This window comes from Phanerochaete carnosa (genome assembly GCF_000300595.1).
Source record: "Phanerochaete carnosa HHB-10118-sp unplaced genomic scaffold PHACAscaffold_5, whole genome shotgun sequence".
In the NCBI taxonomy this organism is placed as follows: domain Eukaryota; kingdom Fungi; phylum Basidiomycota; class Agaricomycetes; order Polyporales; family Phanerochaetaceae; genus Phanerochaete; species Phanerochaete carnosa.
In genome coordinates this window covers 2409565-2431162 of record NW_006767632.1, presented here as the reverse complement: position 1 = coordinate 2431162, position 21598 = coordinate 2409565, and the positions used below count along the sequence as shown (strand labels likewise).

Below are 21598 nucleotides of genomic sequence, written 5' to 3'. Positions count from 1 at the left end.
CAAGCCTGCGATCTCGTGGGCGTAGAGCATTGTTCCGAACCGCAGCAAACGCCGAGCGGACGGCGGTACACAATATCTGATGTTGGCGGAAGTATAAGAGTGCGCTAGGTGCCCTCCGCTCGTTTCTTACTCAGATAACTCAAGCCTGATCCACTCGTCTCCTCGTTTCCGTACCACTGGTGGCGGTGAACAGTGAACGTCTACCCATACTCCCTTACCTTTGTATGTCTGTCTTCGATCTGGTTGTCATCGGCTGCGGTGAGTCTTGCGAGCCGTCACCCACTCACTCTATATGGGCGCTAACTACGGCACTCTAAACCTTGCAATCAAGGTGGCGGACCGAATGAAACAAATCTGTCAAGGTAACCTCGGTCATTGATAAAGTACTAGAAACGGTTCCTTATATAAGACATCCATAGTTATCTCTTCAAGACTCATGATGCGTCCTGGAGTGATGGTTTACTTTCCATCGAAGCTGGTGAAGCGCTCCACATCATCCCGCTTCGCAGATTTGATTTGACTCAGACCGCACAGGATCTGGATTAGGTGTACTGGAACATCTCCTGCAAAGTAATCCCACGCTCTTCGGAACCTCTTGTTCTGCATCCCAAATTCTTTCGTGGGTTAGGTATGCACGTCTGTTACGACACAACGGTCTGAGCTCATTCCGGTGTTCTTAGATCCTACCTCATTACACATGCGCATCTAGATCATGTCAGTGGTCTTGTACTTGCCGCAGGATCCCTCGGTGGTCCGACTCGCCGCATATTTGCCACGCAGGGCGTCCTGAAAGATATGCAGATGATATTCTCAGATCGCCTCTGGCCAAACCTAGCCACATGGAATCCACGAAATACCTCAGCAATACTACTCTATAGCCAGTAAGCAGTGAGAATTTATTCCCAGTCAAGCCATAAACTCATTATACACAGACTTACCGTCTGCGATCGTTATATCTCCATTGCACCTGACGTCTCTGTCCGGGTGATGCCCATCAGCCATGGTCAGACCTCGACACAGCAGACCTACGACAGCACGGCATTCTTCGTGAGGCATGATCTCTCAAACAGACAGTTCCTCTTCTTTGGAGATGTTGAGCCCGACACTGTGTCCGCTAAGCCCCGAAATATTAACGTATGGCGCGCCGCGGCGCCGATGATCCCCCTTGCTCTCGACACGATCTTCATCGAGTGTTCCTATCCAGCAGGGCGGCAGAACGAACACCTATATGGGCATCTGAGCCCCGAGCACCTCGCAGCTGAACTCGCCGTCCTCGCACAGGAGGTAGCGACGGTGCGGAATAGCGAGATAGCACAAGCTCTCAGGGATATCCGAGTTTTCATCACGCATTGCAAGGACGACCTCACCGGACAGTATCACGAGCCCATCAATCTTGTGATCGCAGCTCAGGTGCGGAGTCTGGTAAACCACCAGAATCTGGGGGCCCAAATCATTGCGGCAGAGCAAGGGATGCAGATAAGTAAGTCACCGTCAGATGCTCGTTCCCCCCCCCCCCCCCCCCCCTTCGCTCTTAGCTGATAGAATTCGCCCTAGCGATCTGAGGGGGACCGCCAGTGTATCATCTTCGCACTCATACCTTACTTCATTATTCCCGGACCACTGTAGCATAGGTCGCCGTTTCTTCGCATTGTACATCAGCTCCAAACCCATTATTTTTCCTGAGACATACAGAAACATAGGGAGGTATATAGAGGCGTGGACATTGCACATCATTGGAGCTATACGTCCTAGTATGCAAGTCTATCGTGAGGGGTAAGCGAAGTCGGAGAGATGCAACAAAACAAGGCGTCCAAGAGCGAGAATAACGACAGCATCGGAAATCACGGTGTAGATCATGAGGAGGCGTAGAGCTTGACGGACCCGTCTGCTCCTGTGCTTGCCATGACTGGTAATGTCGGGTGAAACTCGACAGCAAGCACGCCTTCACGCGCCTTTTCTCTGTGGTTTGTGATCTCCTGAACGCATGCACGGGTGCCTAGAATGTCCCAGAAGCGAATCGAGCAATCGTGGCTGCCCGACACCAGCGAGAAACCTGCGGCATCGAGCGAGACAGACGCCACAGCATCGAGGTGTGCGAGGATCGAGTGCGTGCATTGGCCTGTGACAAGATCCCAGATCCGGATGTACTTGTCTTCGTGTCCTGTAACGAGCAGCGGCATCGTTGGATGCGACACGATACAGTTCGCTTGACCAGCTGGGATGCCGTCTGCGAAGCGTCAAATGATTGTTCATATGGGATAGACATGTACACGAACCTTCAGTAGCTTCTGCCCGTAGTTTCATGACCTCCTTGCCAGTCTCAATATCGAAGACTTTAATCACCGCATTGGCGAATGCCACCGCAACCTTCTTTAAGTCCGTTTTGATGGCTTCCACAGCACTCGCACCCGGCCTGTCGCTAGTTTCTGGATCCAGTTCCCCCTCAGCAGTGGAGTCAAGGCCGTCATAGGACCACGAAAGCTTAAGAGAGCCACCACCAGAGGGTCCGCTGACGTCCCACACTCTGACGGAGCCTTCAGCGCCGCAGCTAACAAGTGTGTTCTCATCACGAACTAGCGCAAGGTCCCAAACGGCATCGGTGTGCCCGATGAGCTCGCCACGAGCGCGGGTGGCATCGTATGGTGCATACGTGGTGTGTGTTGTTGACGGAAGAGCCCATACGCGGATAGATGAGTCGAGTGACGCAGAATACAGGAGATGCTTCGATGGCGCATGAGCCAGCCGCGTGATGGCAGCCGAGTGTCCGCGAAGCGTGAGTTGGGGTTCGACCTCGGTTGTTGGGCGTGCACTGTAATAAGTAAATTGAGCGACTCTAACAGAGGGGTAATCGCATGTGAATTACTCACGCGGAAGAGGCAAGGCTGGCGACATCAACTCGCCAGATCTTTACAGTGTTGTCGTCACCTCCGCTAGCAAGACACAACTCGCTCGGGTGGAAAGCAATTGCCCGCACGGCATCGAGGTGACTAGCGACAGTGGGTCAGTAAAGTTGTAGAATTCGTAAGGAGCTCAGGCCCAGCGATCGTTAGTGACTGACTTGCGTAGCGTTCGCTTCGCCTTCCAGACCTTGCCGCCCTCTCCCTCGCCTATCTCTGTGCCTTCTTCTTCCTCCACTTCCGGTTCATCGTCGTTCTTCCCTTCATCCTCTTCATCCCTCGATCGCTGCTCCCACGATGTAGCCCCGCTAATAGCGGAGACCTGTCCCGCGCGAGCCTGTTCAGAAGCCTCATGTGCCAACCTTAGCTTTTCCTTCCACTCGCCATCTTCGTCGGGCCTAAATATTGCCGTCAGAGATTGCTGTCCCGTGGCGTCACTCTCCTTAGTTTCGGGCTGCTGCTGCTGCTGTTGAGAAGGCTGTTGTTGCTGTGATAATTCCGGAGGCGGGGGCTGTAATCCTGACGGCGGTTGCTGCGGCTGTGGCTGTTGCTGCTGCTGTTGCTGCAACAAAGATGAGTTGAGGATGCCAGCACGATCCATAGGGTTGCCTTGACTAGCAGTTGATGCCGGCGCAGACGGTGGTCCCGACATCAGTCCGCCCATACCATTTAGGACAGGGAATTCCTTGCCGACTTCTGGCATTACTTTGCGTGGCCGGCCGTTAAACGCCATGTCAAATGTAGGGACGTTAGGCAGTGAAAGAGGAACGTTTGTGTTGTTCAGTAGAGGGCGGTTAGGTAGCGGGTTCATCGCCTGCGGCGAGGTCAGATAGGACACTTCTTGCAAGCATCTGCAATACGAGTTATTCGCGATCGCCACGCTGTTCAGAATTCGAGAGGACGTACTGCTTCAGATAGTCTCGACTCCGAGCTCTGCTTTTTGGGTCACGACCTGGGGGCGGCTTGCTCATAGTACCAATCGTACCCGCAAGCGGGCCGTTTTGTGGCGGCCAATTCGAGCCAGTTGACCATGTTTGCGTCTTTTTGGCTGCATTGACACCATTTGGCATTGGGCCCTGGCCCTCTGGGGGCAGTGGGGAGTCTTTGACGCATGAGCACATGTTCCTCGTGTGATGCCAAAGGCAGGGCGTACCTTCGCTCCTGGGAGAGCTACCGCTGCTTCCCTCCTCTTTATGCGAGGAGCCACCCATTTGTGACTGTATCGCTGCGAGCTTGGTTGGCGGGACGGCCTGTGATGACGGTTGGTTCAGCTGTTTCGTCCTGCAAGCCCGACACGTCAGGTTAAACATCAAGCAGCAAACAGCCTACATACCGCTCTACTCGCAAGGCATACTCAAGCATCTTGATACGTCGCATGAGGTCGAGCTTAACATTGTCAAAGGAGCGTCGCTCGCCCTCGAGCAGAGCGATGCGAGCCTGCAGCGTGTCCCCAGAGTCAGACGCGACTTGAACACGCAGAGGTGGAGTACGCACCCGCATTTCCGCCCGCTCGATCTCCCACTCGTTTCGGTCTCGTTCATATCGCCTCCATTCGGTCTGGAGAAAGTGCAGAACGTTGGAAAGAGTGAAGTCTTGGCCGCTCTGCGGTGGCAGCGGGATTTCGGAGGGTTGAGGGCCCTGTTGCTGCTGAGGTCCAGGCTGCTGGCCCTGCTGCAGCTTGTTCTGCTGGACCTGAAGGTTTGGGCCCAACATGGGAAGCTGGATCTGTTGTTGGTGCTGAGAGAGGAAGAGGGAGGAACCAGGTTTCTGTCGCGACTGCCCCGCGTCCGTTTGCATCATTTCCCAGCGTGCGGTGTTTGGCCAAAACAATCAAACGTAAGGCGTTCGTCGTCGTCCACAGCGTCCAGCACGACAATCTTCACGTTGGTGACACCTCGCTTCGCCGTAAGCACAGCGCAAGAAGAGTACCTCAAACGGCCTGGATTTTCCTGCGGCGGCGGGCCTCGTTGTACCGTTTTGATTGGGCGCATGTAAAACATCTTCGGCAAATTGAATATCACTGCTATTCTGTTTCGCCCTCCCTAGTGCTCGGTTCTGGCCACATATTGTCCCTCTATCAGAACACTCATGCATGCTTGGATCTTGTTGTGTGAAACTACAGTGTCAAGAGAAGCTGCGACCCTGAACCCTGTTCACTAAATGTAACGCCTCCGGCGCACATCAGTAATCGGGCACACAGAAGAACCTCAAGAGAGTGGCTTATAGGCGCAAGTCAAGATTATCGCGCTCTCAGGGTGTGCTCAGGTTCTCGTCCTTAGGTCGTGGAACGCGCAAGCTCTTCTGGCAGCGTCGCGGAAGTAGCTGTTGCTTGTGCTCCGAGGCAGGAGGCCTATAAGGCCCGGGCATGAATGGTACCAGTGCCGCGGTTGGATCCGAAAAGCTCAATCACTCAAGGTTCAACGTCAACGTTCAACGTTCAACGTTTAACGGTGGGACAAGACTCCCTGCCCGCAAGTTCACCCTGTACCAGGTGCATCGTGACCGCAAACTCTTCCCTCGTCAGCCCGCCATCGTTATCCGTGTCTGCCACCCTGCGTACCACGGGCGTCAGCAAACGCACGCCATATCGTTATGATCACTTTATACGCACCAAATCTTCGTGAGGATGACTGGTGGAGGAATCGGGCGGCAGTCCCACCTTCAATGTACCCTTGACTCTGTGAGTCGAGGATATCGTCAAATCTCGTTTTGTCGGCCGGTGTAATATCCCACGATTCGGTGTACCCGCAGCGTTCTGGTCCGCGAGATCCCTGGCTCGGTTGATAAGTTCGGTGTTTATTAATTAATATAAGTCCACAGCGTACCACTGAATGTTCGCCGGCTTGGCAACAGGCACCCTGACTTCATGAGAACTTTCAAGCTTCGGGGGCCATTTACGATGCCATCCACTGCAATGGAAGATCTGCATTAACTTATTTATACCTTGCTCCGTCAATGGTGGTAGGTTGCTGACGGATAAGCTGAAGAGCTCAAAAGGATTGGCAAAGGCAAAGCCGCTGAAAGGCTCATGCGTGTTCGGTGGGCCTGCAGTAGGTGTATCGTCCATTGCTGTCGATGGGGGCTAGAGACCGTATTGCTAGTGCGGCTGTGAACGCGTTAAATGATATACTCACTGCATCAGCGTGTGACTTGCCTTGCAATGGACCATATTCGTCAAGGCTTCATACGCATTATTAACATATTGAGTACGGCGTCATTCCTGAACATGAGGCAGCTCAAACCGCGATACACGAGCCAAAACGGTTCGTGAGCTTTCTGTTTTTCCTTCTTGGACACACCCTGTGGGAGACGGTCCGGATGGGTTATATAGCAGCTTTCTTCCTGTGTGCCTTTCGGACTGCGGCGATTAGCATTTAGAATGCAAAGCGCTGCGAACTGCACTCACTTTCTGCCGGTGACGTGTCGCGGTCTTGTCGAAACCGAGGATTGTGTAGAGATTGGAGGCCGTAGTAGGGTAGAATATGGAGAGTCGAACGCAAGGTCCGACGTACAATATAAAGGAATGCTGCGACCCTGGAGGCTGTTCACCAGGAACACCTCCGGCGCATATCACCGGGTACCAGGACAGCCGTGCGGTATTTCGCATCGTGATTCGCTCTACCAGTACATACAGAGGATTCCCATTATAAAGTGGTCCGTGAACACCATAAATATCGTCCACATATCGTCCATTCAGGCAGTTTCTTCAGGTAGAGTTATGTTCTCGTCGTAAGGTGGCGGAGGCGTGCTGGCGCGCTCAGGCTCTTGTGGCTGGGTCGGAGGAGTGCCTGCCCCTTGTCGTGGAGCGAGTGCTGGTGCCGCGCTCAGGTCCGGAAGGTTCTGCGGTGGGACAAGCGAAGGCGGGAGTACATTAGGCACTTCCTTGCCGGCAAGCTTGCCCCGAATGAGGTACATCGCGATCGCAAACTCCTCCCTAGTCAGTTTACCATCGTGATCCATATCCGCCAGATCCCTGCATGCACGAATGTCAGCAAAGGAACGCCATATCGCCATGGCCACTTTATGCGCACCAGATCTTCGCGAGGACCGGAGGCGGTAGCTTAGACTTGGACAAAAATCCTACAGCAGCCTCCCCTTCGATGTATCCTTGTCTCCATGGATCGAGAGTATCAAAGTGCTTGTCGGAGCTCATCTTGTCGGTCGGTGTAACATCCCAGTTCCACCCTTCAGGCGCGGCTTCAAACGGAGACTGCGGCGTGTGTGGCGGAGAACCTGGCTGGCTTGAGGAAGGCGTGCGCGAAGGGCTAGAGAACGGCCTGAAGATCGACGAGCTTGTCGGGGTCATTGGCGTCATTGGCGTATACGTGGAGGGTATGTTCAGACCAGGCGGCAATGACGGTGATACGCGCGTGTGTTCCCGAGGAGCACTGCTCATTAGTGGGATAGGCATCGACACAGGTCCAGGTAAATCTGAAATTTCCTCATCTAGATCAATTAGCTGTTGGAAGAACATAAACATCTAACTACACTAGTCATTACATGCTAATCCTCACCGAGGGTTCGGCTGGTGTGGTGCTCGGTGGAGACTGTGTTGGGGGGCGGGCAGGTAATGAATCAGCCGAGCTGAACATTCCTGCGGTGGGAGAAGGGGTGTGCGAGGCCTGTCCTGACGGTCCGTAATGCGCATCCAGCACGGCGTGGGGCGCATTCTTGGCCGCCTCAGCATAGAGTTGCTGAGGAAGAACTGGAGGTATAGTGGTCAGCTGGCCCGACATGCACGCCTGTACGAGATACATGGCAATCGTAAACGCCGGCGCATCGAGGTACCCCCGGCGTTCCGTGTCCGCGAGATCCCTGGAACGATCGTCAGACTCTGTGTATGCGAGTTAATTATAAAGATGGCGAACCAAATATCCCCTAGAGTGTTGACCGGTAGCCTCGACTTCATGAGAACTTCTCGGGTGCGTGGACCACTCAAAATGCCGTTCTCAGCACCGCTGCGATAGAAAATTTGCATGAACTTGTTTCTATCCTGCTCCGTCAAAGGCGGTAGACTGCTGAGTGCGTGGGGCAAGAGCGGCCGATTGGGACCAGGTTTTGAAACGACAGGATCACTGAAAGGATCCGCCCGGGCTGACGAAGACGGAAGGGAGACGTAGCTGGATGCTCCTTGACTTGACTCCAGCCCATCGATCTCAGCGAGAGATCCAGCTTGGAAAAGATCAACACTTGTACCGGTCGAGATGTATTGGAGCCTGTGCTTACGTTTCAGGACAAGCTCTTCGCTCAGCTCCTTTCCGTTCTGCACATGGCCCACAAGTCTGACTGCAATCCCAACGACGTATTTGCCAAATGTGGAGTTGTCTTCCACATTAGCGATATCCCAAACCTCCTGCAGCGTATCTGCCGGGAGCTTTGATCCCATGAGAATGGATTGCGCAACATCTGGGCTAATAGATCCAGTATTCTGGGGATCTCCGGCTGCGAAGATGCGGTCTACCAAGGCCGACTCGGAAGAGGTAGGATTGAAGGAGGTGATTGCTTCCATGGCGCGCAGCTGGACGGTGCGCAGTTAGCCAAACACGTGAGGGGCGAACAGCATGCAACCGGCGTACTCGACGTTCAGTTCTCTTGCGGTCGCGTTCCGTTTGGCCTTCGAGGTCACTGTAGGATTTGAGTGCGTCTAGAAGCTCCTGATTCGTCTGCAGCAACTCTGCAAGAAGACGTTCCTCCTCGGTCTCGTCGCTACCGCGGTATGTCTCGCGAGATCTCTCGGCATGGAATGAGGCCCAGGGGATGTTGGAGGCGAGATACTCTTGGGATGCGCGACACCTTTGCAAAAATTCCTGTACGAAAATGTCATTGAATAGGGCTTCTTTTGAGAGCATTGCGCCGCACCTCGATGAGGGGATTGCCCTTCAGATCTTCCACCTTCGTATAGGCTAGAGTTTCCTGGAGAAGCTGGGCATTCCCCTTGCCCGTCTTGCAAGCCTTGAACGATCGCTTTATCTCGTCTTCAAGAGAGATTACCGGGGTTTCTACTTCGGATCCCCCGTCACCGCGCCGCGGCTGCCTGGACCTCCCAAGCGATGAGCCTGGTGTCTGCCATTGCGGCCAGGTCGGCGGGGGACCAGCTGGAGGCGCGTACCGAGCCGCATCTGGCTGGGGTGCGCTACGTCCGACTGTGCCCCAAAAGTCGGCAGGCGATAAGTATGTCCCGAAGCGCGACACAGTCCCTCTACTCACATAACCGGCTCCTCGGCATGGATGATTAGCCCTTCACAGAGAATAACCGTGTAGGTGCGCCGTAGATGGACCACGTTCGCTCGTCCGTCGGGAGTCGACGTCGTGGTTGATAACGGATGAGCCTGGGAACTGTGGCCTGCGGATGAGAGCAGGGGAAAGGGCACAGGACGGCTGACACAATAATTGACGTGTTTAGGACGCCTTGGTGCTGCGGAACCTCTTACCTCCGCCACCACCCGAAGCTCAGCGGACAGCCCGCCCCTGATGTAACACTGCAACACTGCCCATGACGGACCACAGTTACTGGACGACGATAGACGGTGACACGGACGATGCACGCGCCCCGCCGTCGTGGCGCTTCAAGCCGGGGTACATGAGAACGAAGAGACAAGAGCTCAGCTCAGAAGCTTTCTCCTGCCAAGGACACCTCGTGTATCTTACAGCATGCCAAACTCTACAATAGCAGTTGCGGTCGCGTACGAGAAGGAAGCGTGCATTTCTGGTCATAATGTTGTGTCACAACTCGCCTCGAGGAGATGGCAGCCGTCCCAAAGAAACGGTAGAGAACATGCAAACGACCGATGCTAAGACGACGTGCGTGCCTAGATAGCGGCCAAAGACCTTCCAGAGTTCTCTGTAGCTTCCGCTACCGCTATCCTATTGGTCGCTGTCGACGCCCGATATATCCGCGTTCACGTTGCGGGCTACACCCGCGTGTCTGCTCGTGTCTGGTATCGGCACAGAGCTGGGAACAAGACAAAGAAAACTAGCGGTCGTTCTGGTGCGATGAATCCTGAGAGAAATCAAGCCCCGTGATGAGAGTTTGAGCTGGAGGGCAAAACAGCGCCAAGTGGCTTTACCACGTTTTCCGCATCGACGACCATCTTCTCCGCTCGCATTCTCTCTCGACTTTGTCTGCTCGCCGTTCAGTTTTCCTCAGCCTGCGCTTTACATTCTTCTAACGAGTTTGTCTTCACGAACAATTGCCGTGTCTGCATCTGTACACTCTCCAGCAAGGCCTCATCCGTTGTCAATTCACAGATCATGACAAGCTCTTCGTCGACCCCGGATATCTCTACCCTGTCGCTCTCTTCCAAGCCATCCCAGCAACGTCTTCATGACACTTACGATTACGAAGGCAGCGGCAGCGGTAACGGCAGGAATCCGTACCACTTCTCCACATCCCCTCCTATTCCTGTTCAATCCCAGTACAATCCGCTCGGTGTCAGCCAGTCCCCGCTCAAGAACAAGACTATGCGAGGCGGCCTGCCCAGTGTGCGTCTGCTTTCCTGAATATTTTTGACATGCCACAGGCCCAGCTCACCACGCGATCATGCTAGCAATGGTTAGAGAACACTGTCGGCGCCGTCTCCATCCCCGACAACCGCTCGCTGTCCCCGAACAACAACTCGGACATCTCTTCGTCGGGTGACTCACCAGTTATGGGCGGTCAGGTGATGACTCCGGGCATAGCTCCAGGTACACCTGGCCAGGGCTTGGAGGACGAGATTATACCCACTGCGATCGTCATCAAGAACATACCATTCAATGTCAAACGCGAGACACTCCTCGATATCATCGTCAGTGATATCTTTCCGATCGCTTTCGAGGCATCGACTAATTCTCTCGACAGGCATCGTTGTCGATCCCTACGCCGTACGCATTCAACTATCATCTCGACCAAGCGGGTCAGTTCCGCGGCCTCGCATTTGCCAACTTCCGCCAGGCAGCCGATGCAGACGCTGTCGTTGTCGCGCTCAACGGTTTCGATGTCCAGGGGCGTAAGCTGCGCGTAGAGTACAAAAAAGTGCTGCAAGCAGGTGAGAAGGAGCGCATCGAGCGCGAGAAGGCGCTCCGTCGCATGCGCTCGATGCAGCTAGAAAAGGAGCAGGCCGCCATGCAACAGCAGCAGACGCCGCAGTACGACGATTTCGGCCCTGTCATTGCGCCGCCGTTCACACCCTCTCGATCGTTCCAAGGCACGTCGCCGTTCCCACAGCAGTACACGCCACCGGTTCCGCCAGTCCCTCAAATACCTTCGCTTCCGACACCGAGTCCGTACAATCTTAGCACTTCGCCTCTTCCTTCGTCCACTCCGGGAGGCTTGAAGTCGCCTTCCACGGAGCTTGACCTAAACGACCCATCGACGCTTGAAATTTACTCTCGCATCCTACTGTTCAAGGACGATCACATGCGCGATGAATTGGCGTTCTCCAGGGCGCTCACTGCCAAACAGCGAAGAGTCGTGCATCTTGTTGCGCAGAAACTCGGTGTCTACCATTATTCTGTTGGAGAGGGTGATGAACGATATGCCGTTGTCACCCGTTTTGACCCTGCCCAAGTGAGTCACTGCCGAGACCTGCCTAAACGTGCCGGTGCTGATGCTTGTTCGCAGCAGCAACAAAGCGCCGGCGGTCGCCAGACTCTTACCCGCGCACAGTCTTCATACCTTTCCGCTGGTGCGCAAGCGAGCTCCTTACGCGTGAAGAAGTCCATGCCAGACATGAAGAGCTTCCAGACGCAGGCGCCCCGCCTGGCCTCGCGCGCTTCTAACGGTAACATCCGCGAAGGTTACGCTACCATTGCGTCGCCTTCTCGCCGCTCCCCCGGCGGGTTCGCGGGACTGTTTGGGAACGGCGCATTCGGCAACGGCATTCCTCCTGTACCCAGCCTACCATCGAGCGTCACAGGTGCTGTGAACAGCGGCCTTGACTCCGGTGTCGTTCGCCAGCCGCGCGGGCCTGGTGTAGGAGGCTTCGAAAGCAGGCGGGAGAGAAAAGAGAGCCAGACTCAGCGTTCTGGCTTCGAAGCGCGCTCCCACGAGCCCTTGGAGATCTAATGACTCTGAGGCGTATCCACTTGATGCCCACACGGACGGGGAGCTAGCTCTCAATGAATCGTCTCCGTGCGGGCGGATGACGGACCTCCACGAGTTGTTCACGATTTCATTCTTGTGCGCGGACTGCCCTCATTCCGGAAGCATTCAAGTCGATGTGCCTTTCTTTGCCTTAATCTTTCGTTTTTTCTTCGATATCAACAACGAATCCCACTCCTTTTCGATAATCCGGTTTCTTCAGTCAATACCGAGTCGGCACGCATAGCGGCCAGTATTCGCCCACCATCACCATCTAATGAGCTACATACTTCATCATTGCTTTAGTGTTTCACAGCGCAAGAAAAGTTTTCATACCTTCCAACAGTCTCCATTCGTTGCGTCTTCAATGATTATTCTTGCTGCTCTCTGGTATTTACACTATATCATAGTTTTTCCGCTCTTGTGTCTATGTGGTTCATTTCGAATTTGGTTGTACGAATTCTATACAGGTATACAGGTAGAGCTTATAACCAACGGATTTCTCCTACAACGAACGCACCAGCCGAGTTGGAGAGCTGTGGGATGGCGAATCTTTCAAACTTCGACGAGTCTGCATGATACGCGGCAACAGCCGAAGCGCGTCTTAGGTTCAGTCCTGTCCTTTGCCTCGGATGCCGACCATGCCCAGCTCGACCATCCTTCACGCCGCCTGCTTTGCCGTCGGTGCCCTCGTTGGCGGTGGCGTAGCGACTGCCATCAGCCGCAACAACACTGCGCAGCGTCCAGTAGCTGTGCCTGTGCCAGCGTCCGAAAGCGTCAAGCAGCCCATAGTCGAAGTACAGCCAAGCGGTGCTCCCAAGCTGAGCACGCCGGGCACTCTTGTCAAGACAGATTCACAGCTCCTGAGATATGGACATCCCGGACCGGTATCAGACTTGTTGGTCCGGAAGGCCTATGTCGCTGCATACGACCGCAGGCTGAGGCATCCGGCTTGGGTATGTCTGCTGTTCAACTTCTGCCGAAATGCTCAATCAATTGCACTCTTAGACTGCTGAACACTTGACACTCGCGTCTCTGGGCAAGTCAGCTCTCGAAGTGCGTCCCTCTGCCGACGAAACCGGCGACCGGTCAAAGTCGCAATTTGTAGAGGACGAGTCGATACCTGCCATATTCCGCGCAAAGCTCGCGGATTACTTCCGCAGCGGTTACGACCGCGGGCACATGTGAGTGTATCCGTCTTCTGTAGTCTTACAGCTAATCGTGAACATTATTTAGGGTCCCTGCTGCTGACGCGAAAATATCTCAGGTACGTGCGCATCTGCCTAGGCCGCTACCTGTCATTGACGATGTGGCACCGTCCAGGGAGCGATGGATGAGACTTTCCTCCTGACTAACATTGCGCCCCAAGTGGGCGTGGGCTTCAACCGTCACTGTAAGTGGCACGTTTTGAGGTTTTTGGACGCACCCGCTGACGAAAACACTTGCTTAGACTGGGCTTACCTGGAAGACTGGTGCCGCCGGCTGACAGGTAACTTCGCAGATGTTTACATCTTCACAGTACCTTTATACTTGCCGAAGCTCGATGGCGATGGCAAGTGGCGAGTGGTGGGTTAGGCAATCAATTTTCTGTCTTTCAACGACATTTGTGACTTTTTGTTGTTAGCACTACGAAGTCATCGGACAGCCTCCAAGTATTGGAGTCCCGACGCATTTCGCGAAGGTTGTATTGACCTCCCGTCCATCCTCGCCTTCCATGCCACATATTCCTGAGATCTCGACTGGCGCATTCGTGCTTCCGAATGCCGAGATTCCGGACCAGGCATCATTAGAGAACTTCATTGTTCCCAGTAAGTTCATTACCTTTCAACCGCTTTCGACGCGAAAGCTGACCTTTCGTCCAGTCGAAGCCGTTGAGAGGGCGGCGGGCCTAACATTCTTCTCGGAAGAGATCAAAGCCAGGTCAAAACACATCTGTAAGACGACCAAGTGTGAGGTCATCGTCCGCAGGTTCGATGATGCCCAGAAAAATGCTCGCAAGGCGATCGCTGCGCCTAAGTAGTCGTCTGCGCCCGCCGTTAGCAGCATCTAGACCACTTGCTTACCGCCAGATTGATGTACATGCACCCAGAGTACAGGTACTGACCTACGTGCTACGGCATCTTGCAGCTACCGGCCCGGGACGGAGGTGGAAATAGAGAAGATTCGGAACCGCAGAGACTATGATGAACTGTTCCTACGCACATCCGCGTGCAAATATAATACGCAATGCATAGGCCTTCAGCCCAGATGTGGTTGTAACCACGTATACTACTGTCTACTACTTGATACTTGGAGATGTTGATGAGTTGGCCTTGAGCCTGCAACAATGAACACTACTGAATGCGGGATGGCGGATATGTTGAACAGCGGATATAAAACATTGTGGGTGAGAGTGTGAGATATGAGACGGCACGGGAAGGTTGCAATAAGGGTAACCTGCGAAGAGACTCAGGCCAAGAGTAAGAGGAAAACATACGAGTCAGTAGTATATAACACGTCCACGGTTCAATCAATACACGTGAACCAAAGGGAGATAGAATCGAAAAGATACACGGTGGCGGTGTGTGATTATCGCTTACCGCCCCGCCGGTTGGGCAGCTTCTTTATCTGGCGGCCAACAACGCCGCCACCAGGGGCAGGCGGTGGTATAGCACCCATTGTGAATACCGCTCCGGTAGCCGGTAGCGCAGCCGGTGGAGCAAATGGTGAGGGCGTCGACGCAGGGACAGTGCCAGCACCAAAGTTGAAGCCAGTAGTGCCGTTTTGCCCAGGAAGTCCGGCAGGCGTGGTAGCTGGAGACGCCGGCTGGCTACCGAACGCGAATGGCTTGGATGGGGCCGTGGCGCTAGTCGGCGTGGGCGCATTGAAGTTGAAGCCACCGCCATTTGGTTGGGCTGGTTGGCTGAAGGGATTCGGGCTGGGCGTTGTACTCGTGGCGGATGCGGTCTGTCCGAACGACGTGCTTGGTGCGATCTGGGGAGCACCAAAAAATGAGGGCGTAGATATCGTGGGCGTGGTAGGGGTGCCGAAGGCGAAACCGTTCGTAGGCGGCGCCGCGTTGGTCTCTATTGGCTTCTGCCCAAAGGCGAACCCAGCCGGTGCCGCAGCTTCAGTAGGCTTAACGAAGGGAAACCCTCCCGTCGCTGTAGGCATCGAGCCATTATCAGCTGCCTTCTGGCCGAAAAAGCCAGTCGAGGTCGAGGTCGAAGTCGAAGTCGAACGCTGACCGAACAAAAAGCCAGCCGCGGGCTTGCTCTCCGCAGATTTTGCCGCATCGGTCTTCGCAGCAAATGGGTTTGCCGCTCCTGCACCGGAGCCAAATGCGAATTGCGATGAGCTCGTCTGAGCAGGTTGACCGAAGGGTGATGATATCGAAGCAGGTGTCAGATTGAATCCGGAGCCGTTGAGAGCCATCGACTCTGTTTTGTTACCGTTAAGATCCATGCCACCGCCTCTGACAGGGCTCTCGTCCATCATACTAGAGTCACCCTCCTCCTTCCTGGGAGGTGTCTTCGGAGCAGCACTACCATTCGGCGCTGGCGTACCAAAAAGCGTCGAGCCAGCAGGCGCAGGCGTGCCGGTAGAGGAAGACCCACCGAAAACGAACGGCTGCTTCTCTGCGGCCGGGGTGGATGGCGCAGGCGTACCAAACGCGAAGGACGACTTGGCAGGCTCTGGCACTGAGGTCGCAGACGGCTGGCCAAATGTGAAGCCAGAAGCACCGCCAAACAAGGGCTTTGTCGCCTGGGCAGCTGGCGCAGGGGCTGAAGGAGTAGCAGCGGATGCGGATGGCTGGGCAGCAGACCCACCGAAGATGAAGGGCGACTTCAAAGGCTCGGCGCTTGGACTTGGTGTGCCAAATGGCGATGGCTGTGCAGCACCCGTAGAAGGTGCGCCAAACGTGAAGCCAGGCTTAGAAGCTGCATCGTTGGGAGGAGACTTGCTCCCCGCTGCGGTTGTTTCAGCCGACTTAGTTGTTTGTGCACCGAACGCGAACGACAATGGCGATGGGGTAGTCGCGGGACCTTCGACGGGTTTGGGAGCACCGAATGTAAACCCAGAGAGCGTCGATTTATCCGTTTTCTCGGTTGGCTTCGGAAAGGTGAATGCGGATGTGGGCGTTGGGGCCGTAATAAGAGGGGTATCTTTGGCGGGTTCCGCCACGGCGTCCGGACGTTTCACAGGCGCAGTCTCAGGAGTTCTCGTGAAGACCGACGTCGGGTTGGTACTGAAGCCAGAGAACAGTGGCTGCTGGGGCACCTTACTTGCTTCGACCGGATGCTTGTTATCACTCGCACGGGTGTTGACATGAGGCTTGGGGCCACTGCCCTCCTCCTCGCCAGACATGCCAAACAGAGAAGGTTGTTTAGTCGCATTCGTTGTAGGAACGGCAGACGAGCTTGACGGAGGAGCGCCAAAGGAGAAGTTCGAAGGCAAGGAAACCTGGGCACTAGGCTTGGTCAACGCCGCGGAAGAAGTGAAGAAATTAGGTACAGCTGAAGAACCCTTGCCAGTAACGCTTGCACCCAGCTGTTCTGCGGCAGGCTGGTTCGGAGCGCTAGCGAGCACGGCAGATCCGGGTGTTGGCGGGATGAGCGCTATTTGCGGCACCGCAGAAAGAAGCGGAGTGAGTGGGGCAGGCGCAAATACCGCTTGGGACTCGGCCGCGACGGTGATGGGCGGAGACGGGTGGGGAACATCGCTGTCCTTGGAGAAGCCCTTGGGGAGCGCGATAGTGGCGGGCTTATCCGAATTTTTGTTCGCGTCGCTGAACCTGACGGGTGGCGTCGGAGATAGTGAGAATGGCAAGGATGGGAGTGGTGCCTCCTTCGCGCCGGTAGTATCAAACATCAAGGGCGTGGTCTGCCTCGAGTCAGCAAGTATACATCTAAGGGCACTGAAAGCACATACATCTCTTGCGAAGCTGAAGCCAAGAGGCGGGGTCCAGGCAGGGGCTTTCTTGGGCGACTGCTGCTTGATACCGTCATCCATGAAGTCCTCCTCCTCCTCATCGTAAAATGCCGAGAACCGACCGCCGCCCCTACCCCTAGCTTTAGGCCTATCGATTGTCTTACGAGCGCTCTTTGTGCGACCGACTCGCAGTGAAGACTGCGGTCGACCCGCAACAGAAGGTCTCTCAGGCTCAGGCTCTGGTTCGAGAGGCGTGTCGAGATCCTTCAGCAGCTTTTCGTCCAGCTCCTTTGCCTTCTGACTTGTCCTCAAGGCTTCCTCCTCATCGGTTTCAAAAATCGCCGCTCGTTCTTTCTCTTTCTCTTTCTCTTCCTCCTGTCGCCGCCTTGCCAGCAACTTTTTCATCCCGCCCCTGCCCGCATATGGCTTAGATCCCTGAGCATCATCGACATCCTCTGACTTCTCGCCTGCGCCCAGTCGAATCCTGCTATCTCTGTCGTGCATGAGCTGGAATCCGTGGCCTTTCTTGTGTTTGAACATATCAGGGAGGCCGTTAGCATCCCGAAGGCGCATCGGTACTAAGGGCGTCTTGTACACGTCGAGTTCGCGAAGGATCCTTTCGGTTGTGTTGATTGGCCTTGCAGGTTCAGGAGCAGCTAAAGGAGATGGATGAGGTGAGTTGAAGCATACATAACTAAGCTACTTACGGACAGCAGCTACATCTTGCATCGACGAGTCCGAGCCGATATTGAGCGAGCTATGAGAGCGCTGAGCACCCTTATCCTGTAATGACGAAATGAATATACTAGTAGCACACGTGGATCGTTAACCCGTACTGTTCGTTGCGTCCTTGCCAAAGCTCCAAGAGTAGTCGGTGCTGTAGACGTGGAAGCTTTGGTCTGCGGAGCCTCAGACGGAGCCTTGACGAACATCGGCTTGTCAATGAGCTGTGCCAACGGGGGCGGTTCCGAGCCGTCGCGCTCGCGGCGGGCGGGCTCAGGTCCGAAAGCGTTGCCCGATGGCTGCGGCGTGAGGGAAGTGCGCATGCGGAAACGTCGTGAAGGAGATGCAGACATGCTTTTCTCGGACCAGCCATCTTCCATAGACACATCGCGTGAGAGCGGTTTCGGAGTAGTACCGTAACTCGAGCGATATCGATTGGGCGGATCCGTTGACATGGTACGGCCGCGGGTGCTGGCAGAGGTCCCTGTGCTGAGTTCGCGCGTGCTGCCGCTCGCTTGCGGAGGCCTGGCCGATGGCACGAGCGATGTAGCGCAAGCATGGTTTCCCTGTCGTGACGTAGCTGCAGTGTTGACGGACCCGAAAAACTTGTCTGGGGGCTCTAGGTAGCCAAAGGCGGATCTTGGTGGTGGCACAAGCTGTTGCTGCTGCCGCTGAAGCACCTGCGACTGAGTGATCTCCCCCACGGACGAGCCGCCTACTCTCTGCCTCTTGCTGCTCCGCTGCCCCTCCTCAGCCTCGTGAGACTCGTCAACACCTTTACGCTTTCCGGGTGTGTCGGGCGATTCCCCATTCCAGCTAAAAAACTTTGAGGGTAGGATGCTCTTGATGGTGCCCAAGAGCGAGCCAGATCGCGAGACAGTACGAGTAGTGTGAGATTCGTTCTTGGCGAGCATGGTGAGAGCAGTGATGAGTTGAGGGCGGCAAGAGGCGAGGGAGACCGGCGGCAAGGGGAGAAACTCTGAGTGGGATGGAGGTTAGGATCAAGCCTGGTGCAGCGAGGAAAGGCCAGGAGTGAGGCAGATCTACACACACAACCCAGGCCACCTGTAAACTGATGTCAAACGTGACAAGAATGTGACAAAATGTGATAGGCTGTTACACCCGCGTATTACACGCGTCACGCCCACCTCCGTCCTTGACAATCGGCCTCTCGATCTCCTGCCTTTTTATCTATCTTGTCCCCCGGCTCGCCTTGTCTCATTAACGATGCCGCGTGAAATTGTGACAGTGCAGCTGGGGCAATGCGGCAACCAAAGTGCGGTTCCTGTCGATCCCTAGGACCCCACTCAACGCTGACCGCGGTTCCATTCGAAGTGGGTTCAGTTTACTGGCAGCGGCTGTGTGCTGAACACGGCATCAACAAGGAAGGCATACTCGAAGACTGGGCGACAGAGGGAGGCGACCGCAAGGACGTCTTCTTCTACCAGGCAGATGATGAGCACTATATTCCACGCGCCATCCTTGTCGACCTCGAGCCGCGAGTATGCAAAGCGTAGTCTGACGCGCTTTGCACATTGACATGCGTTTCCAGGTTATCAACAGTATTCTCACGTCACCATATGCCAACTTGTACAACCCAGAAAATATTTTTGTCTCACAGGATGGCGGCGGAGCGGGAAACAACTGGGCACAGGGGTACGCAGCGGGCGAGCGGCTTTACGAAGAGGTCATGGAGATGGTCGATCGTGAAGCAGAAGGAAGTGATTCATTGGAGGTGTGTCCCGGTGACGCCACGCTTTACTCGTGTGTTGATCGCTTCCATAGGGCTTCATGCTCATGCATTCAATAGCCGGCGGGACTGGCTCCGGATTTGGCTCATTTATGCTGGAGCGATTAAACGACAAGTTCCCAAAGAAGCTCATTCAGACGTACTCGGTTTTTCCCAATGCGCAAGAAGCAGATGTCGTCGTGCAGCCATATAACGCCATGCTCACGCTTAAACGGTTGACAAACCATGCAGACTCCGTTGTAGTGCTCGATAATGGTGCGCTTGCGCGCATCTCTGCGGACAGGCTGCATGTCCAGACACCTACGTTCGACCAAACGAACCAGCTAGTCTCCACTGTGATAGCGGCATCGACTCAGACACTACGATATCCAGGATACATGAATAACGACCTTGTGGGCATAATTGCTTCTCTCATTCCCACCCCGCGGTGTCATTTCCTAATGACATCGTACACACCATTTACGAGTGATCAAATAGACCAGGTATGCATATAACGCTTTATCAAGCGTGTGTTTGAGCTGAAGCGACGGCTCTAGGCGAAGACAATCCGGAGAACAACTGTTCTTGATGTTATGCGGCGGTTGCTGCAGCCCAAGAATCGAATGGTCTCAACAGTGCCAAGCAAGTCTGCTTGCTACATCTCCATATTGAACATCATCCAAGGAGACGTTGATCCCACCGACGTGAGTCCCCCTTGTTTCTTTCGCAGCGTGCTCCAAATCGACGCTCTTGCAGGTCCACCAGTCTCTGCTCCGCATACGAGAGCGGCAGCTCGCCAACTTTATTCCGTGGGGTCCTGCCTCTATCCAGGTTGCGCTAACTCGGAAGTCGCCATACGTGCCAACAAACCACCGTGTCAGCGGCTTGATGCTCGCGAACCACACAAGCATTGCTTCGGTGTGTCATTTTCAATCACCGTATTTGCTTTGTACTGACAAGACAATGTCTCCAGCTCTTCAAGCGTATGATTGACCAGTTCGATCGTCTGCGGAAGCGCAATGCCTTTATGGAACAGTACAAGAAAGAGAAAATGTTTGAGAACGGGCTGGAGGAATTCGACGACGCTAGGTTTGCCGGCATCACTTGACATCGATTTTCAGGTTTCTAAGGAGTGACAACTTCATAGGGCAACGGCAGAAGAGCTCCTCAAGGAGTACAAGGCCTGCGAGAGCGCAGATTATATTACATATGTATGTCCCTTTGTCCATCTACTGGACTAGATTCTTATAAGCTTCCGCCGAACAGGGTGCCAACGACGCTGAGCAGGGGCCGTAGAGCGCCGACTCCCACTTTCACGCTGTGTTTAGCTTGCTTTCTTGTAGCATCTTTTTATTTGTATTCGCGTATCTGCATCTATGACAGTCTAGCTGAATGTCACACACGACCAGTAGTTACAATGGGGGATTGCAATGCAAACAGATAGTGGGTGAATACGATGCAAAAGTCTAATGACACATGATGGCACAACATTAAGAGCTGGAAGACAGCGCAGTTCGAAGCTAACATTGTCCGTCGTCGTAGATCGGCTCATCACAGGGGGTCAACCTACGACTTCTTTGGCCCCCCGAGCTTCTCTCCAATGTTCGCTCCTATTGATCAGCTGATCAGCATCTATCTCCCGTCGAAGTGAACGAAAATGCGTACCACGCAGCTTGACACCGAGTGTGCGCTCGAGTTTGCTCAGGACCTGGGGATTCGGGATAGCCCGACCAGACTCGTAGTCCTGGATGACAGAAGGCTTCTCGTTCACCTTCTGGGCGAGATCCTTCTGCGACAGCTCTTTCTCCTGACGTGCGGTCTGGATCGCCTTCCCGACGGAGGGCGCAACCTTCGGTGGCGGTGCCACCTCGTTTTCACGATCAAGCTTCGCTATCCTTTGGTGGTCGGTTCCTACAGAGAGATGGTGCATTAAGGGCTTGCTGAGATGAGAGAAGGGGATCAGCCGTACGTACCGACGTGGGCCTTGTTGGTCCCTCCCGTGACCTTCTTATCAGTCGCGACGACTGCTCCCACTCGACGGGCCTAAGATGTCGCTGTGAGTACAAATATGGCCAGAAAGCCAGAGAAGAGAACACATACAGCTAGAATAAGGGTCAGCAACTGAGCTATAAGCCAGAACACCGCAAATTTGGGCTTACCATTCAAGTCCGACGTATTACGGGTAACTTTTGGGGCCTTTGCCTTGAAGCCAACAACAGTCTTGGAGTCCCAATCAACGTTGCTCATAGTGTAGTCTAGTGCTGTTTTCTAGGTGGT

At 54.6% G+C, this 21598-nt stretch overlaps 7 protein-coding genes across 7 annotated transcripts; 4 read left to right on the top strand and 3 right to left on the bottom strand.

Moving 5' to 3' along the window:
* Positions 1 to 330: 330 nt before the first annotated feature.
* On the top strand, positions 331 to 1539 carry PHACADRAFT_96025 (uncharacterized protein; the record flags this gene model as incomplete). Its single annotated transcript, XM_007396006.1, has 5 exons — positions 331 to 362; positions 420 to 478; positions 535 to 628; positions 681 to 881; positions 933 to 1539. Coding segments are annotated over 5 exons (993 nt in total), but the record flags the coding sequence as incomplete, so codon positions are not given.
* Positions 1529 to 4837, bottom strand: PHACADRAFT_209277 (uncharacterized protein). The gene is made up of 8 exons (XM_007396005.1): positions 4392 to 4837; positions 4231 to 4334; positions 4051 to 4178; positions 3804 to 3999; positions 3059 to 3748; positions 2868 to 2987; positions 2277 to 2809; positions 1529 to 2227 (listed from the first exon to the last, which is right to left on the bottom strand). Exons 1-8 carry the CDS (start codon positions 4695 to 4697, stop codon positions 1854 to 1856), a joined length of 2451 nt encoding a protein of 816 aa, XP_007396067.1. The 5' UTR covers positions 4698 to 4837; the 3' UTR covers positions 1529 to 1853.
* Positions 4838 to 5401: 564 nt separating this feature from the next.
* Positions 5402 to 6228, bottom strand: PHACADRAFT_256603 (uncharacterized protein). Its single transcript, XM_007396004.1, has 4 exons — positions 6052 to 6228; positions 5723 to 6003; positions 5509 to 5668; positions 5402 to 5449 (listed from the first exon to the last, which is right to left on the bottom strand). The coding sequence occupies exons 2-4, from the start codon at positions 5962 to 5964 to the stop codon at positions 5432 to 5434; spliced, it is 420 nt and encodes a 139-aa protein (XP_007396066.1). The 5' UTR covers positions 5965 to 6003; positions 6052 to 6228; the 3' UTR covers positions 5402 to 5431.
* A 267-nt stretch (positions 6229 to 6495) lies between these two features.
* On the bottom strand, positions 6496 to 9277 carry PHACADRAFT_256599 (uncharacterized protein). The gene is made up of 8 exons (XM_007396003.1): positions 9105 to 9277; positions 8757 to 9040; positions 8474 to 8704; positions 8124 to 8415; positions 7766 to 8069; positions 7412 to 7712; positions 6929 to 7356; positions 6496 to 6870 (listed from the first exon to the last, which is right to left on the bottom strand). The coding sequence occupies exons 1-8, from the start codon at positions 9121 to 9123 to the stop codon at positions 6591 to 6593; spliced, it is 2139 nt and encodes a 712-aa protein (XP_007396065.1). The 5' UTR covers positions 9124 to 9277; the 3' UTR covers positions 6496 to 6590.
* A 904-nt stretch (positions 9278 to 10181) lies between these two features.
* Positions 10182 to 11943, top strand: PHACADRAFT_53738 (uncharacterized protein; the record flags this gene model as incomplete). Its single annotated transcript, XM_007395212.2, has 4 exons — positions 10182 to 10379; positions 10445 to 10684; positions 10738 to 11445; positions 11500 to 11943. Coding segments are annotated over 4 exons (1590 nt in total), but the record flags the coding sequence as incomplete, so codon positions are not given.
* Positions 11944 to 12561: 618 nt separating this feature from the next.
* On the top strand, positions 12562 to 13241 carry PHACADRAFT_256597 (uncharacterized protein). Its single transcript, XM_007396002.1, has one exon. It carries the CDS (start codon positions 12600 to 12602, stop codon positions 12972 to 12974), a length of 375 nt encoding a protein of 124 aa, XP_007396064.1. The 5' UTR covers positions 12562 to 12599; the 3' UTR covers positions 12975 to 13241.
* A 151-nt stretch (positions 13242 to 13392) lies between these two features.
* On the top strand, positions 13393 to 21447 carry PHACADRAFT_173908 (uncharacterized protein). The gene is made up of 13 exons (XM_007396001.1): positions 13393 to 13766; positions 13821 to 16821; positions 16870 to 17525; positions 17577 to 17652; positions 17706 to 18868; positions 18928 to 19094; positions 19145 to 19327; positions 19378 to 19824; positions 19879 to 20025; positions 20078 to 20239; positions 20295 to 20410; positions 20469 to 20532; positions 20588 to 21447. Exons 5-13 carry the CDS (start codon positions 18820 to 18822, stop codon positions 20615 to 20617), a joined length of 1365 nt encoding a protein of 454 aa, XP_007396063.1. The 5' UTR covers positions 13393 to 13766; positions 13821 to 16821; positions 16870 to 17525; positions 17577 to 17652; positions 17706 to 18819; the 3' UTR covers positions 20618 to 21447.
* Positions 21448 to 21598: the final 151 nt, after the last annotated feature.